This window comes from Argiope bruennichi, chromosome 8, assembly GCF_947563725.1.
Source record: "Argiope bruennichi chromosome 8, qqArgBrue1.1, whole genome shotgun sequence".
Taxonomy (NCBI): domain Eukaryota; kingdom Metazoa; phylum Arthropoda; class Arachnida; order Araneae; family Araneidae; genus Argiope; species Argiope bruennichi.
In genome coordinates, this window is record NC_079158.1 from 89,950,391 (window position 1) to 89,966,893 (window position 16,503).

Here is a 16,503-nt window from a genome sequence, read left to right on the forward strand (position 1 = left end):
CACGCACGCACGCACGCACGCACGCACGCACACATACACACACAAATAAACACACACACACACACGCAAAACAAAACACACACACACACCAAACACGCACATACATACACATACACACATATATATTTTAAATTATGGGCGTATTTTACATTGCAGTCCTTTTCATGCCGTTGTTTTTACTGAAGAATTTCAGTTATATAAAACAGTTTATTTTAAATTGATTCTATATTTAGTAAAATATAAAAACTAAATGGAAACTATAAAATAAAGAAATAATTATATTTCTATATATGAATCTATCATGAATAATAAAATATAGAAATAATATTTTGTACAACATAGACGTAGAGAATATTCGGCACAATATATTCTAATGGACGAAATTAAAGCGGTTGCTGAAGGCAATATAATCCTGCGAGGTGAACAGAATCTGTAGGAAAATACAGATTGATAATTAATACTCCATGTTGATGCATATAATATCACACTGCTATTAATTTTAGTTATTTTTGATCGACATACTCTGATGGCATTGGTATCGTCTATCAACACAATTAAATGTGAAAGAAAAAAAGGATTAAATAGATCAAAAAATAATATTTGGTTAAAAACTCTGCTATTGAAACTTCTAAAATTTAATTACAGTGATGTAATTAAGATACTTTTCATTAAAATCTTCATTTTCATTTTTCTGAACGTTTTCATCTACAACATTTTGGTAACGTATTTTTCTTTGATTTCCAGTCAATATTAGGGTTAAATATATTTAAAAAGTCTGTAATGTTACATATTACTAAATTTTCTGTTCTCATTCAATGCCTTCATGAAATTATTACTGCTGTAGGAAAATTGGTCTACTATTAATTTATAATTAATTTTTATTAACATGTAATAAAAATAAAAATCAATACATTACTGAAAAGCAAATCCAGTGTAATTTATTAATGATGTTAATTTTATAATTATGAAAAAAATTAGCATGTATCAGTTTGAGACAGACCAAATAAATTATCTTTTAAATATGCAATAAGTAAAATATTCCAAATAAACTTATGACCAGAATGTGACATACATTAAATAAAGTATTCCAAATAAACTTATGACCAGAACTGCATTGCTACTGAAATTTCAATTTCCAAAAGGAGTGAAAAAAAAAAGCAATATACTGGGAATTTCCGAAAGATAGCATGAAATATATATAAAAAATGCACTGCTCGCATCGGAGTGAATATCCATTTCAGGATGCAGGTGGTATTATTTTCATTGATGTATAACGAAATATGCAAATCTCGGAAAAACCTTCATCGGGAGAGGAAAGGGGACTACGCATTTTAGATGGATCTGCAGCTTTTATAGTCAAACTTGAGTTCAGCTGCTATGAAAGCCTCTGTATTCTTTAAAAGATATATCTGCCAGGCCAATCGATATCAATGCATTTTAGATATAGAATATGCATACGAGGCGGATGCTGTTGCATATTCGATTACATCCTGTAGACATCTATAATTTAATTTGGTTAAATTATATGAACAGGGGGATACTTTTTAGATAATATAAAGAACCCAGTATTTAGATATACAATTATTTTCTATTAAAAATTGTTTCCCTAATTAGACTTTCTTAACAAGAATTGAACAGATATTTTGTTTTCATGTCGGGTCAATATTTGAGCCGTTTATTTTGAAAGTGGGACAAGTCCATTTTTGAAAAAAATGGAGATAAGGGCAATTATAGATAAAACTTGTTATGATCTTTTTATGAGTAAAATATTTATATTAAAAAAAAATTTAGATTCTAGTATTTTGGAGATGGAAGTTTTAGCTCTTAACAGTATTGAATATTTGTTTATTTTGAAAGTGGTACAAGTCCATCTCAGATTGAAATTATATTTGACCGAATATATTACGGCAAAATTTAGCTCCGGTTGCTCTATGGTGAAAAAAATGTGGCCGTTTGACATCATATCTGAAATCTAGGATGATTCTATTTATCTATTTTCGATATTGAAAATCAGTGGTTGTACAGTATTTTATAAATAATAAAAAGTATATCTTAATTTTGTGTGTCGATAATAATGTTTACTTCCATCACCGATTATTCAGTCCAGGGACAACGAAATAAATATCATTGATCACAAATTTTTATTGTCAGGACATTCATTTCTACCGAGCGATCGCGATTTTGGAGTGGAACTATCCAGTAACTATTCAATCCAGAAACCAGTTCCTTGCATATTCCCTGGATTATTATAAAGTAATGCAAAATTGTCGAAAACATAATAAACTTTTAGTGCATGAAATTAAACATGGAAGTTTATTTTCAACCCAACCACTGGAAGAAGTGGTTTTAAAAAGAAAGAAAAATACCTATGGAGAAACCGTGAATTGATTAACTATATTCTGGATCAGATTTACAAGGGATGCACCATACAAAATGTTCAACAAATAATATCTCGCCAACAACTTTTAAATATCTAGCAATAACAAAAATTGGATTTGCCCCATTTTCAAAATAAACGGCTCATTTAATGATTTTTAAACGAATATTATTATAAAGTAATTTTAAACATAAAATATATAGGCTCGTGAAATGTGTATCAAGGCGTTACAATGTTTTAGAAATTTAACTAATAATTGGCAGAGCTACATGAGCCTCAACACAGTATTATCTGTTATGATTGTACTGAATAATGGAATTGTCCTGGTTTCTCATCAAGCAAAACACAAATCTACATTCCTATTTGGGAAGTGATTTAGAACACAATATGTCCAAATATCGTTGAAGCAAACTCAAACTTCACAGATAATTATCAAGTACTCTGAACAACAGAACATTCTACATTTTTAACATATACTATTTACTCGACATTTGTATATTGTTAAATATATTAGATATAGTTGGATTAGGTAAATTAGCAAAGCAAAAGGGCGAAATTTATGCAATTATTTTTAATAATCATTGGGATATTAAAAAGTAATAAATTCCATTTAGCTAATTTCCATTGAAATGAAAACTAACTAAGCAACGAAATGACAATTTTCCAGTTTTAGTTGGCTCACTCTTTTATTTGGTTTAGCTTTTGAAGTATGGTGTATTTTCTATTATATCTTAAATTGGGAAACTTTAAAAACAAGATTTTTGAAATCTGAAAAAAATCAATTCATATAGTAAAAAGATGGCTTATATGTAAAAATATTATAATGTTTTTAAAGTAAATCTCAATTTTAAATTTTTATGATTTTACCAATAAGAGAAAATATTATTTTTTCATTTTATCTATTTATCTGCAAATAAAAACAATGCTATGAACTTTTTGCAGTCAAGCGTTTATTTTTTTTAATTTATTGTTGAATTGGAGTGTATTTAATTTTATTCTATGGTTATTTTAGTAAGAAGAAAGTATGCAAAAATAGCATCTAAAAGCAATTTTTAAAAACCTTAAAAAAATAGTTTTAAGCAAAATCCTAAAAATAATATTTACTCAGAAAACAATACATTTTTCAAATATAGTGTCAAACCTAGAATAAAGGAAAATTAATCTTAATAAACAAAACAAAAATTAAAATTGATTTGAAAGGAAGATAGTATAGTTTCAGAAATATTTTATGAATGAAAGAATTATTAGGAATATTAAATGAGCTTGACAATGATCGAAAAGTTACAATATAGATAAATGGACATCATTAACAGATAAGTTTTGAATTCCAATATCCATTAAGCTATGGCTTGTTGACAGAAGTCGTTATTGCCCCTGAAAAATCATATTAAAGAAGAATAACAATATAAAAACTAATTAAAAATTTATGAAAAATTAATTTCTCTATTGGAAAAGAATGTAAACAAAAATATTCATTGAATGAAAAACTATTATAAACGTTATACCCATGCAATACTGTTACATTTTACAATAAAAATTCCCTTTTGCTTTATTATGGAAGCTAACATTAAAAAAATAATGTTTTATTCAAAATCTTGAAAAATTCAGAATGAGTATTGAAAGCCACTACTTCATACATCTAAGATGTTTCATTTAAGTATCATTCATTAATCACGCTTTTGCTCTTTTTTTTAATAAAATTGATTATAAAAAATCAAGCTGATTTAAAAGAATAAACTGAATTAAAATTCATACACTTGGCCAAAAGTTTTAAATCTGTTTGCCAATAGCATGGCTGATAAGCAAAACAACTTTCATTTCCAAACATTTTCATGCAACGCTAATTAACGCGGAAGCATTCATTATTTCATGCATTAATTCACACACGCTGTCCTTTTACTGCCACGTTACACTCATTAAATTCATTACATCCTTTCTCTCTTGTTCTGTAACTGATAATCAATATGTCCAACTTGATGAAAACAATGCCAGGGGACTTTATTTGGCGACTCATCTCAAGTCAAAACAACAGCTGTTAAACATTCATTCTGGAAGATGTTGACAGTTTTAATTTAATTTATTCTTAGCAGAATGAAACTAGACATTTCTCAAAGGAATTTATCCTGTGTAAATGCAAGCGAACTCATTCCAACTTTTCTCTTTCATTCTCAATTACAAACGGTAAATTCTGGTGGCTCTGTGATCGAAAACAAATTACTGCTTCGAAACAAAGCTTTGTCGTGGCGTAATTGCTCCTTAAATGCAGCTTTCTAAGAATTAGTATTTGTCAGAAATGTTTCCAGAAAGACGAATTAAACAGCCAAGCTCGCCAACGCTAAGCAGAAATCGGTGAATGCCAGATGCCTCAACTATAACAATATCTACTAATTTCACGAATAGCAGAGCCGGTAGAGCACGTGTGCTGGAATAGCGGACTGCATGCCGCGTGCTCTGACGTTCTCCCCATAGTTTCCTGTTCAAATTGCCGGAGCATGCCGAGGTTAATTGACGGACTAACATTGATGATAATGATGATTCGTGATGAATGAGCCGGATTTACGCAAAATCTAACCCTGATAACATGGGATGGTGGCAAGAGGAATAAGTTTAATCTAGTGTTAAGCGGAAATTCGCGAAGATAAAGGATTGTCCAGTGTTTAGTAGTAAATCACAGATAGTTCGAAAATTTCTCTCAATAAATATGACAAATGGAACCCGAAAATTCAAATGAAGAAAAATTATTTCACCTATATAACAAAATAATGAAAATAGTATATTTTATGCTCTTCAGTTATCCATTTTATATTTTATCACAATAAAATATACATTTGGCTAAGAAATTTTAAGGCTTCATTAAATAAATGACTTCAAGTAATGAAAAAAAATGCATAGATTACTAAGAATTCTACACTCTCATTTGGAATATTAGGAAAACTTTTAGTTTTATATAAGCAGGAAGTAGAATATGGGACACTTATTTCAAGGCAGCTAAAAATGTGCGGAAGTCAATAGATATTATGAGAAATCGAGGAATGCCGAAAATGTCTGAGGCAGAAAATGGCAATGGGGAATCTGTCATTGATGATTTACATATGCTTGTTTAGATTGTTAGAAATTTATGTGAGGTCTACATCCTGTCTTGTTTGTTAAATTTCTTTCTACACGATATTTTGCTTATTTTTATAAATAAACTGCAAAATAACATGTTTTAAGTTCCATGCACTATATATTTAGAACAATGTTTCTTTTTTTTTCTTCTTTTTTTTTTAACTTAGACATACTTTTTTCCATTTTTTAATAAAATCTATATATGTTGATATCATTTGCCTGCTTTAATTTTACCTAAGAAGTTTCAGAATGCTCTTATTAATCAGAATTATGATTTTCAGTGGTTAAGTTAATGAAAATACTAGAAATATTAATTCCTATGCTATAAATTATCACAAATTGAAAAAAAAATATATTGATTTGTAACACAAAAGAATAGATGCCAATGTTGTTTGTTTTGAAGAGTTATAAAGGAAATTTATTCTTAAAACTGAAGAACCTGCTTCAAAAAATAATATTTTTTTTTTTTTTTTTTTTTTTTTTTTTTTACCTCTTAGGGCTTTTTTAAGAGATAAACATACAGGAAAAATGAATAGTGAAAAAATAAATCAAACCAATAACAAACAAAAAATAAACTACGTTTTATTTAAATAATGTGTGCAAAAATATTGCAGACATTTTGCTGTTAATGATAAAGATAATATATATATATATATTTCAATAAGGAGAAGTAAACTCCACTAAAATCAAGTAATCATACATTTAGCACTTTTATGGAAATTGGATCAAAGAATAAGAAAAAATTAAAAACGAGCGAATTTGAAACAAATATCTGTTAATTTCACTGTCTAGAAAATCATGATGAAATATACTTTCTGACAGGTGTATTTACTTTCATGAGATCAAACGACTCAAAAGAATTAGCTTTTGTAACTTGAATCAAACAATAAAAATAATTGCAATAATACAAGACAGAAAACGGCAAGATCTTACTTTTTATTTTTTTAAGAAATCAAGAATTATTGAATGAAAAATATAATTGCATTCAAAAATTTTGTTATTAATATGATTTAGAAATGAGTTATAATTTCAGATGTTTCTTAAAATTTGCATGTTTTAAAATCATGGCCTAGAAAATTAAGGAAATGAGTTAACGGTTGTTTATCTAACTCGCGTTATTAAAGAGAACTGACTAAACCTTCTCTGCAATCCTCTGTTAGATACGTTGTTTGCTCTTCTTGATGATCCTACACCCAATGCCCACATTTCTGTTTCGCAGATCTGACGCCAGTCGCTTCTAGGATTAGAAACTTTTGTCTATAATCCGGCTTTTCACTTGGAAGCTTATGGTCCCGAATTACTGTTAGGCATGAACTTTGTTTACTTTACGGATTCTAACAATGTAGAATCTGACAGCATTTAGGGAAGTCAATTTACTATCAACTGCTTGCAGTTCTTGAAGCCAAAGCATTTGGTATGGGCGGGTATCCATTATCGCGTTTGAAAATTTAATGAAATTCTTAAATAGTTCTACAAAGTTTTGAAATTTATGCAAGCATAAAAAAATTGCAAAGAATCAAAATTTTTAAAACTTCTCTGCTGAAATAGTTAGTATTCAAATTCTTAGCTTATGGAATATTTATAAGTATTAATATCAAAATATTATTAATTTTAATTATTCATTAATGAACTTTGCAGATTGGTAGGATAGTTTGAAAAAGATGTTAGTTCAATTCATTCAAATATCCCGACTTTAAAATCTCAGATTTTTTTTTTTTCATTTTACATTTTAATATATATTTCTTTTAATAGTTGCGATATTTTTTCTTTCATTTCGCTGTTATATATTAGGGTGTCCTATAAGATTCTTTCCTATTTCTATTATCAAATGTATACATAATACTTACTGTTTAAGATATTATTTATTTTGTTATATAAGGACCCTTTTGTACTATTACTTTCTTTTATCTTTCAGGCAGCCTCATTATATCTTCTTTCGAAAATTGTTGTATTTTGGACAAGGACAAGGTGCGCTTTTATTTTGCTGATGGATTTAAAGCGCAAAGGACAGAAATAAGTAATAATCAGATGGAGTGAGATCTGAGAGTATGCAGGATGCTGTAAAACATCCAAATGAAAGTGTAAGAGATTCTCTTTTACGACTAATGCAGTATGTGGTCTCGTGTTGTCATGATAAAAAATAACGATTCGTCAGTTCATTAATTCTGTTTCTTTTTTTTCTTTTTTTTTGTTGCTCTGGCAGCTTTTAATTGATCCAGCTGCAGACAATATTTTGTATAATTTATTATTTCACCTAGAGGAAGGAGGTCGTTGAAAACTACGCCTTTCCAATTCCACCAAGACGCTGTGGATAAAAGTCTTAGACTGTAGCACAAACTAAACGTACTGTGAAATGTACTGGACTAGTAGATAAGCCTGCATATTTGAACAAACAGAGCCAGATAAGGCCATTCATAGCGTGATGAGAAAGAAACTTTTGGGACTCTCTAATATTTAAAAATCTTTGCATGAACACAATTTTATTTGTTATGAAATAAAATATTTATTTCAGATATAAACAATCCATTCTTTAAATTTTCTTTCAATACAATAAATATGCTCTGACCTAAAGTCACCTAAACATTATGCACAGAAAATTTATGTGCTGCTTGATATATATTCACACACTATTAATGAAATCAGAATATCTTTAGTTTATTTCTATTTCAGTTTCACACATTAATAAACTTTAAATTTCATAACAATCTAATCAATAAAATTAAAATATTTTCCATCCAATATCAGCAAAATTAACTTTAATGTACTTTTAAAACTTGGATTTTTCTTTTATATATATTTTTTTTCTTTTACAATTCCAGTTTGAAATTACAATTCCGTGTTAGGACAACGATTTTTTTTTCTTTTTGGAAGTGGAATTTCATTTCTTTTGTATATGACTAATAGAAAATACATGTATATTAAATTTTAGTTTGTGCACCAAAATTGTACTTGTCTCAATTTATTTTCAATTTTTATATGGTATATTAATGTTTGAAAAATATATCTTTTATATGACTTTAGCATTTGGTAGAATTATCACTATAAACTCTTCATATAGTAGCTATATAATTATTTTTACATTGTTCATTTTCATGCGCTTCCAAACAATTGCTGCCAGATAAGTCATTTATTAAAAAGAGAGCATAAAAAATATTTTTGTAAAAAATCGAAAGTAACAGAAGACTTAAAATTCATAATAGTCTGTGAAAAGTAGGCAGTTGAAAAAGGTCTAGCCAGCACAACTATTTAATAATAAATTAAATGTTCTCTCTTTTCCTCTAAAATTTAAAAACTTTATTCTGTCTAAGAAATAAAATATTTTAAAAAAGAATGGTATGCATTTCTTTTTAGAATATTTGACATCCTCTCGTATTATAAATACTTTATATTCCAACAATGTTTTTCATGACTTTTAAGCAAATATTTTTTCATCATAACTCTTATTTTATTGACTAGGCTGAATCTGCGAGTGAAATTTTTGAATATATATTTTTGATGTGATGAAAAAATGTTAGTACACCGTGGTGCTATCTTTGACATTGGCATCTCTTGAGAAAATAATAATTCTAACAATATTTTTTTCTTTGGTTTTCATGAATGTTAAGCAAAGATTTTCCACAAAAAAAATCCTTTTTATTGGCTTTACAGACTTTGTATGAGAAAATTTGAAATTTTATTTTTGAAGAAGTGACAAAAAAACTACTGTGATTTGATGTCCTTCATGAACTCAATATTTTTAGGAAAAAATTTATTTGTCCTTTTAAAATGCATTAAGGTCTTAACTATTTCAGATATCCTAAATTTCACTTTGAACAAAATAATTTCGGAAATCGGACAAATATGAAAATAAAAAAAGTTATATTTTCCTATAAATGCATGAAATAAATGTTTATAACATATTTCACCTTGTTTTCACTGTTGATCCATTCATTGTTTTGAAAAATATATGTTTCAAGTTAAATAAGTAAAAAATACTCGATAATTCATATTATAGATCAATTTTCATTTATTATTGAAATTTTGTTTTAATTTCTTTCCGAAATACCCGAAAGCTCTCTTTTGGATCATAATAATATTTATTGCCATCAGGCATATTATTTTGAAAATGGGATGCATGAATAGAATTTTAAGTGAGATAATGGCCAATTTTTCCTACTTCTCACATCCTGCCAAAAGGGAAAAATTTGGCACAAAACCAAAGCAACTAGCATGAGGTCTGCATAATGTGTGCATCAATTGTAAATTAAGAACTTACAGTTATTCATTCGCGGAGCAGACTTAGTCCTTCTTAAGTCAGAGCAAAACGTTCGTCCAATATTAAGGCATATACGATAAAAACGTTTTCCTTTAAAACAAATGCATAACAATTTTTAACAGATCGAAGAAAATTATAAGCGTTTTCAGTATCAAAAAAGCAAACGTGATAAAATTAACGGGAAGGAAGGGGTAATTATAAAATTCAAATTTTGTAAGTTTACATAATGTATGCATGAATCGTAAATAAAGAACTTACAATTATTCCTTCGCGTAGAATACTTGGTTCTTCTTAAGTTTAGGAAAAACGTTCATCCAATATTAAAGCATATACGATAAAATTTAACTTGAAATCAAATGAATGAAATTTTTTTAACAGATCGAAGAAAACGTGTTTTCAGTATCAAAAATGCAAAGTGATAAAATTAACTCAGTGAAAGAAATGATTTTAAAATTAAATTTAAGAAATAATTTTATAACAAAAAGCATTTAAAAATAAATTTCTGACATTTTTCATTGTTTTTTTTTCAAAAATTGTTTGATTTGGCAGATTTCTATGTACTAAAGCTCTGGTTTGGATCTTTATAATTTTTATTACTGTTGGACGAAGTATTTTTTAATAAGAAACTGTATGTTAGAAATGCTAGATAAGATAACAACCAGTCTTTTGTACTTTTATATTTTGCCAAAATCGAAAAGTTTGATACAAAAGTGAAGTAATTGGGGAGTATCAAAGATATTTGCTCAATGTGTCCAGGTCTTTTAATAATATAAGATAACGAACAATCGCTTAATAAGATAACTATCAATAGAAAATTGAAAGCTTATGACTTTCCAATCACATAATATATATACTAGCTTCTTTTCATATGAAGGAAAACTGTTCTTTCTGCGTTAAAGAATATGATATAAAAATTTCTTTTCCATTAATAACTTTATAGTTTTCCGAATCTTTGCATCAATATAAAAACTTTTTTGATAGAATATTATAGGAAATTTAAGTTTAATTAAAATTTATGTAATCGACCGAGAAAAATGTAATGTTTTAATAAGATTCCAGCCTAATCAAATTGATTTAAAGGGAAAAAATAGAAAATATTTTTCTATATATAAACAATTAAATTTTCTGAATTTAAGAACTAAAAAAAATTAAAAAATGTTTTGAAAATATTAATGAAATAATACTGAGGCACTAAAAGCTGGATATAATCAACTATTTGAAAAAAAAAACTTGCAAAATATATGTAACTAATACATATTGTTCATAATACATATATTTATAACTTACCTCTTTTCCAAGTAATACTGTCGAATGGATAACCTCCAAAAGGGCACATGACTGAAAACCCCTCTCCTGACAGAGCACTCAAATTATTCAGGGGTCGAATGAAAAGGTTTCCAAACACATTCAATCTTCGCGCATGAACAGCACGACCAGCATCATTATAGGCCTCACACATGTAAACACCACTGTCGGTAACATCTACAGAAGTGATATTGACGTAACTGAAGACCTCTCCATGATTGCTCAAGTAAGTGCTAACCAAAACGCCTGGACGAGTGGACAATGGCCATATACCATCCATGGTCCATTTCACTTGAGGTGCTGGGTTGCCATTTGCGACACACATTAGACTAACGAAACTGCCAGATCTAATGATCTTCTCCGGGAAAGTAACTTTGAATTTAGGAGCCACATCTGTAGGGAAATAATTATAACTGGTAAGGACAAGCTTATTACTTATGGTCCATAATTTTTCATTCTTGTAACCGAGGACATAAAAAATGTATTAACAAATATTGATTGCTTGTTGAGATTACATTCTAATGGAAGGTTAATTTTAGCCGAAATGAGGTTATTATTTTTGTGAATTAATTTTTTTTCTAGCTTTTATTCAAAAAGCATTTATAATAAAATCCGAGTAAAAAATTATAGCGTTATCTTCCTTTTTACATTTTTAAATAAATTTCACATATGAATATATTTTCCAAATAACTCTCTTCCAGATGGTCATCATGCTGGTTTCAAGAATGTAGTAATCTTTCATACACTTGAAAATATAATTTTTTGATCATAAATTATTATAAATAATTGAAAAATATTCAATGAGAGAGATTCATACTTTCAACAATTATTCATTTAGTTTCTCTCAATATTATACTATTTGTATATTGTTCCTTTTGTGTACATGAATTGCACTAAAATCATCTTAATTCAAGTAACGGCAGTTTTAAGAGCATTTATTATTCAGTAGAATATATAATCAGAATTTTCCTAAAAAATATAATGCTAATGTTTTATTTTTCCCATATCATCATCAATACTGTGCAAAATAAATTATTAGCGTATAGAAGAAATGCAACAATACATCCTAAAAAAATATTTCTATTAGCCCATCAGTCATTGTTAATTCAGCCAATAAGAAAACGTTTCACATTTTTCAAGGAAAGTAGGAAAATATTTAAATAATTGTTTCTTAAAAGTATGTTCTTCAGTTTTTATCAAAAATATAACCATTTTTAAAGTAACAACTATCAACTTTATGCAATTATTCCATTCCATTTTAAAGCCATAAAATGCCAATTTCCAACTCACAGTTTCCTAGTATTTTTTTTAAAAAAAACGCATATAATTATACCATTTTATAAGCAATTGCAAAGGAAAACATTATAGAGAGATTTATTTTTTCTTTTTATGAACGATTTTCTCTAAAAAAACTATTTAAAGTCATTCAATTTACACTATTTTGAAACTGATGAGTGATTTATGTCCAACTTGTAAAATACGTAATAATATAAATAATAAAACAACAGCATTAATTTCATAAGAAACTGACTACTTTTATGAAATAAATGCTCATGAAAAGTACTTTTTTTCGGCTTAATTACAGTAATTTTAAGTCATTATAAGCTATAAAATAATAAAAGTTAAAAAAATATACTTTAACATCTTACATAGTAGAAACGGTATTAAATTATAAAATATTTAAATGCTAAAATATTCAATACCACGCCGATTTTATTTTAAAATATTTTGTTAATACATCAGTATTTTTCAAATTTAATAATCATCTTAGTTTACATTTTTTTTCTTTAAAATAATAAACAACTGTAAACACTTTTTTGAAAACAAGATGATATAAAGTTTAAACATTTTAAAATACTAATAAGATGTATTAATACCACATTTACGATTAAATAATGCTGATAACAAACTAGATACCAGTTTCTGGTCAGTAAATCAAACAGACACATCGGAAACTACTTCTAACAATAGATACTTATAAAAAAAGGCAAATAAAACCTACCACCAATAACAAGCTGTGCTGCGGCTTGACTTACAAAGTAGTCTCGATGAGCAAAGCATTGATACATCCCGGCATCTTGACGTAATGCGGTGGAGAGATGCAGGATAGTGGAAGTTGGAAAGGAAATCCTTGGATTTGAAGCCAGAAATCTCATGTCTTTTCTCCACACAATGGAATCCACCGGTCCGCCAGTAATTGTGCAATTAAATGTTGCGTTTTTCCCAATATCTACACGAGACATCTTTGGGAAAACAGATGTAGCAATATTTTCTATAAAAAATAAATTATGAAAACATTTCAGTTCTGTTTTCTTTCTACTTTTTTTTCAAATTTCAAATTTTGAAAATTATTGTTCTCTATTTGGCAATTAGATGTTTGAAAAGATGTTTTTTATGGTTTTATTTCATACATAAATAAAATTACTGTTCCAAAATAGTTAAACAATTAATTGTAAGTGAAGAATTTAATATTATTAAATGGCACACACCATATTTCCACAAGGAAGTTAGACAATTCTTTTCATTTCAAACACTAAAAATTTTCTTTTAACAAAATTTTAATATTTAAAAAAATGAAATATTTTATGCACTATTTATTTTTAGAAAATATTGATGCATAATTATATATATTGTATAGTTGAATACTTTATTGATAAAGCTAATTAATATTAAATAATAATTATTTTAATCAGTTTTTCCCTTTTTCAAAACTGTATAAAAATAAAATCATAAAGAAACTTACACATACACACACACAAACTACATACCAAAACTGTAAATGAAGATATGTGTGAAATGATATTATAAGTATCATTGTTTACTATGTCCAGTTAGTTTTACAAGAATTTAGGCTAAATTTAATCGATAACTATTTGTTTGAATATTCAGATAAGATTAAACTATATAAAACCCTTAATTTCATGAAAAAAATCATAAATTCATGTATATATATATATATATATATATATATATATATATATATATATATATATATATGTTTCGCACAATATATTTCATGGAAAACCTGCAGTGAAGGGATCTGAAATTGCAATTATTATGCAACTTCTTGCATATTGTCCATTTTCGAACATTGATCCCCTATAATAGAATCAGGAAAAAATTACATTGAATTAAAATCGTGCATTTAAAATTATATATATCTAATATTATTTGTGGTGAAGCATGATGCAGTTTGAAGGCAATGAAGATACTTTTAATTTCATGACGTCGTTTTATTTCATTTTGAAGAAGCAAGCATATGTACAAGCGACGAGCACACAGAACGACACAGAAAGGAATGAGGGGAGATCTTGGACATTTTATCCCTGGTCTTAAATAACCTATGATTTTGATAGGGAAAATATTCCTTTACAGTGCTAATGTATTATGAGATTTCGATAGGGATTTTCATTACACGGGTGGACAAGGTAGGGGAAACACAGGGAGATTTTAAAAAATAATTTGCATGATCAGCGGTATTTTATCTCTTCACGCGTAGTGTGGGAAAGTTAGATTTTAGCTGATTCAACAATTTAACAAAGCTTCTCTTGAATTAATTAAGTAGAGAAAGTGGAATTGTATCACGAAATAAGAGAATATTTTAGAATGAAGTTACTATGGGCTAAATTAAGATGAAGTTATTATGAAAATTAATTAAATTGAAATTAGAGAGTTAAAATATCATTATATATATATATATATATATATATATATATATATATATATATATATATATATATATGACTGCGGTTTTTATTCGGTAAGTATTAATCAAAGACATATACTGCACATTACAAAGTTGAGTAGGAAAAGGTGCACAAATTTTATGAAATCGATTAAAATTTTCAGGAGATTAAACTTTAAAAAATACAAAATTTAAATTTTTATACGGCCCCCGTACAAAAAAATTGCATTCAGTATTTATTTGTTGCAAATTCGTTCAACAAGTTTCTTTCATTCGACAGTTGAAGTTTACAGAAGATGATTTTTAACAATTTTCTCCAGAATGTTATTATAATCAATTGTTTTATGCATTTGGTATAAACTTTATTTTATTTTTCAGTCCAAAAATATCTATGTGTTTTCTGTTTAGTGGCAAAGAGAATGATGAGATTATCCTGAAATAAAGATATTTATATACAATTTTGAAAGTAACATTTGTCCTCGTCTTGGCTTATAGTTATTTCGTCTTTTTCGCTATCTGGACGTCCCGGGTTCGAATCCTGGTTAGGGCATGTTTGTTTTTTTCCTGTGCTCTATCTGTGCGGTGTGTGAAAGAACACACCTGTAAAAAGTGGTTGTGTAAGCGTGTGCGTATACATCATCTGCATTTAAGCTACAAGTCTGACTCCTGCCCTCCTGGGCTCAGGGGTCTTATATATATATACAGGGTGTCCCAAAAATGTATACACATTTTAGCAGCTGATAACTAAGTTATTTCTTCTTTCTTTAAAGACTGAACCCATTGAACCGAGTGATGGCAGACAAAATTGAATTTGAAGAAAGGAAATTTATTCTAAAATGCTACTGGAAGTATGAAAATGTAGTAGAAGTGCAAAGACAATTTAAGAGGGAGTTTAACAAAGAACCACCTACACGAGTTACCATCACTCGAATTAGAGATAAGTTTGAAGCTGATGAAACTGTTCAGGACGTCCATAAAACTGCAACAATTGTTCAATTGAGGGCAACCATTGAACATGAATGTACGAATATCCCAAGGGAATTGTTCCATCATGTGTGCTATTCCATCGCTTCGCATTGTCAGCAGTGTCTGGAGCAGAACGGACATCAGTTTGAGAACATGCGATAACAAGACAATAGAATGATATTTGTAGAATTTGAAAATTATTCGAATTATAATAAACCCCAAATTTACAATTATTTAAAGTGTGTATACATTTTTTGGGACACCTTGTATATATATATATATATATATATATATATATATATATATATATATATATATATATATATATATATATATATATATATTGCAAATAAATAGTATGTTTTATGTTTGAAATTAATATGTTGTTCTATGGAATTATGAATAGTTTATTATCGTTCCATTTCATTCATTACTTAACACATTATGTTATGTATATATATAAAGTAAGTTTTCTGTTCCTGAATAAATTCATAAATATTCATAGATTTTAAGATTTCTTATTGACTCTTCGTTGTTGGACAAAAGAAAATGCACTGCAATACTATAGAACTATTCTCCATTCTCAATAAATGTGTTGATTGGGGAAAAAATTTGGTTTAATTTAAATTAAATCATTTGTACGCAAATTGATGTTTGTGACTCCTGCAACTAAGCAATTGTAAGTATCAAGTTGTTACATATATTAAAGACGTATTAAATGATTTAGCATTTATGCTTACGTCTATATGAGCCTTTATAATATTGTCAGAATTCATGTTATGATATTGATAGTAAAAACTAAAGTGT

General features: G+C 27.8%; 1 protein-coding gene across 4 annotated transcripts in view; it reads right to left on the minus strand.

Moving 5' to 3' along the window:
- LOC129981662 (cell adhesion molecule Dscam2-like) overlaps window positions 1-16,503 on the minus strand; it is a 391,964-nt gene that overhangs the window by 176,731 nt on the left and 198,730 nt on the right. For all 4 annotated transcript variants that reach the window (XM_056092595.1, XM_056092594.1, XM_056092593.1 and 1 more), the window contains 2 exons: window positions 13,048-13,317; window positions 11,028-11,438 (listed from right to left, as the gene is read on the minus strand). In XM_056092595.1, the coding sequence (XP_055948570.1) occupies window positions 11,028-11,438; window positions 13,048-13,317 (681 nt within the window). The remainder of the gene's footprint in view (window positions 1-11,027; window positions 11,439-13,047; window positions 13,318-16,503) is intronic.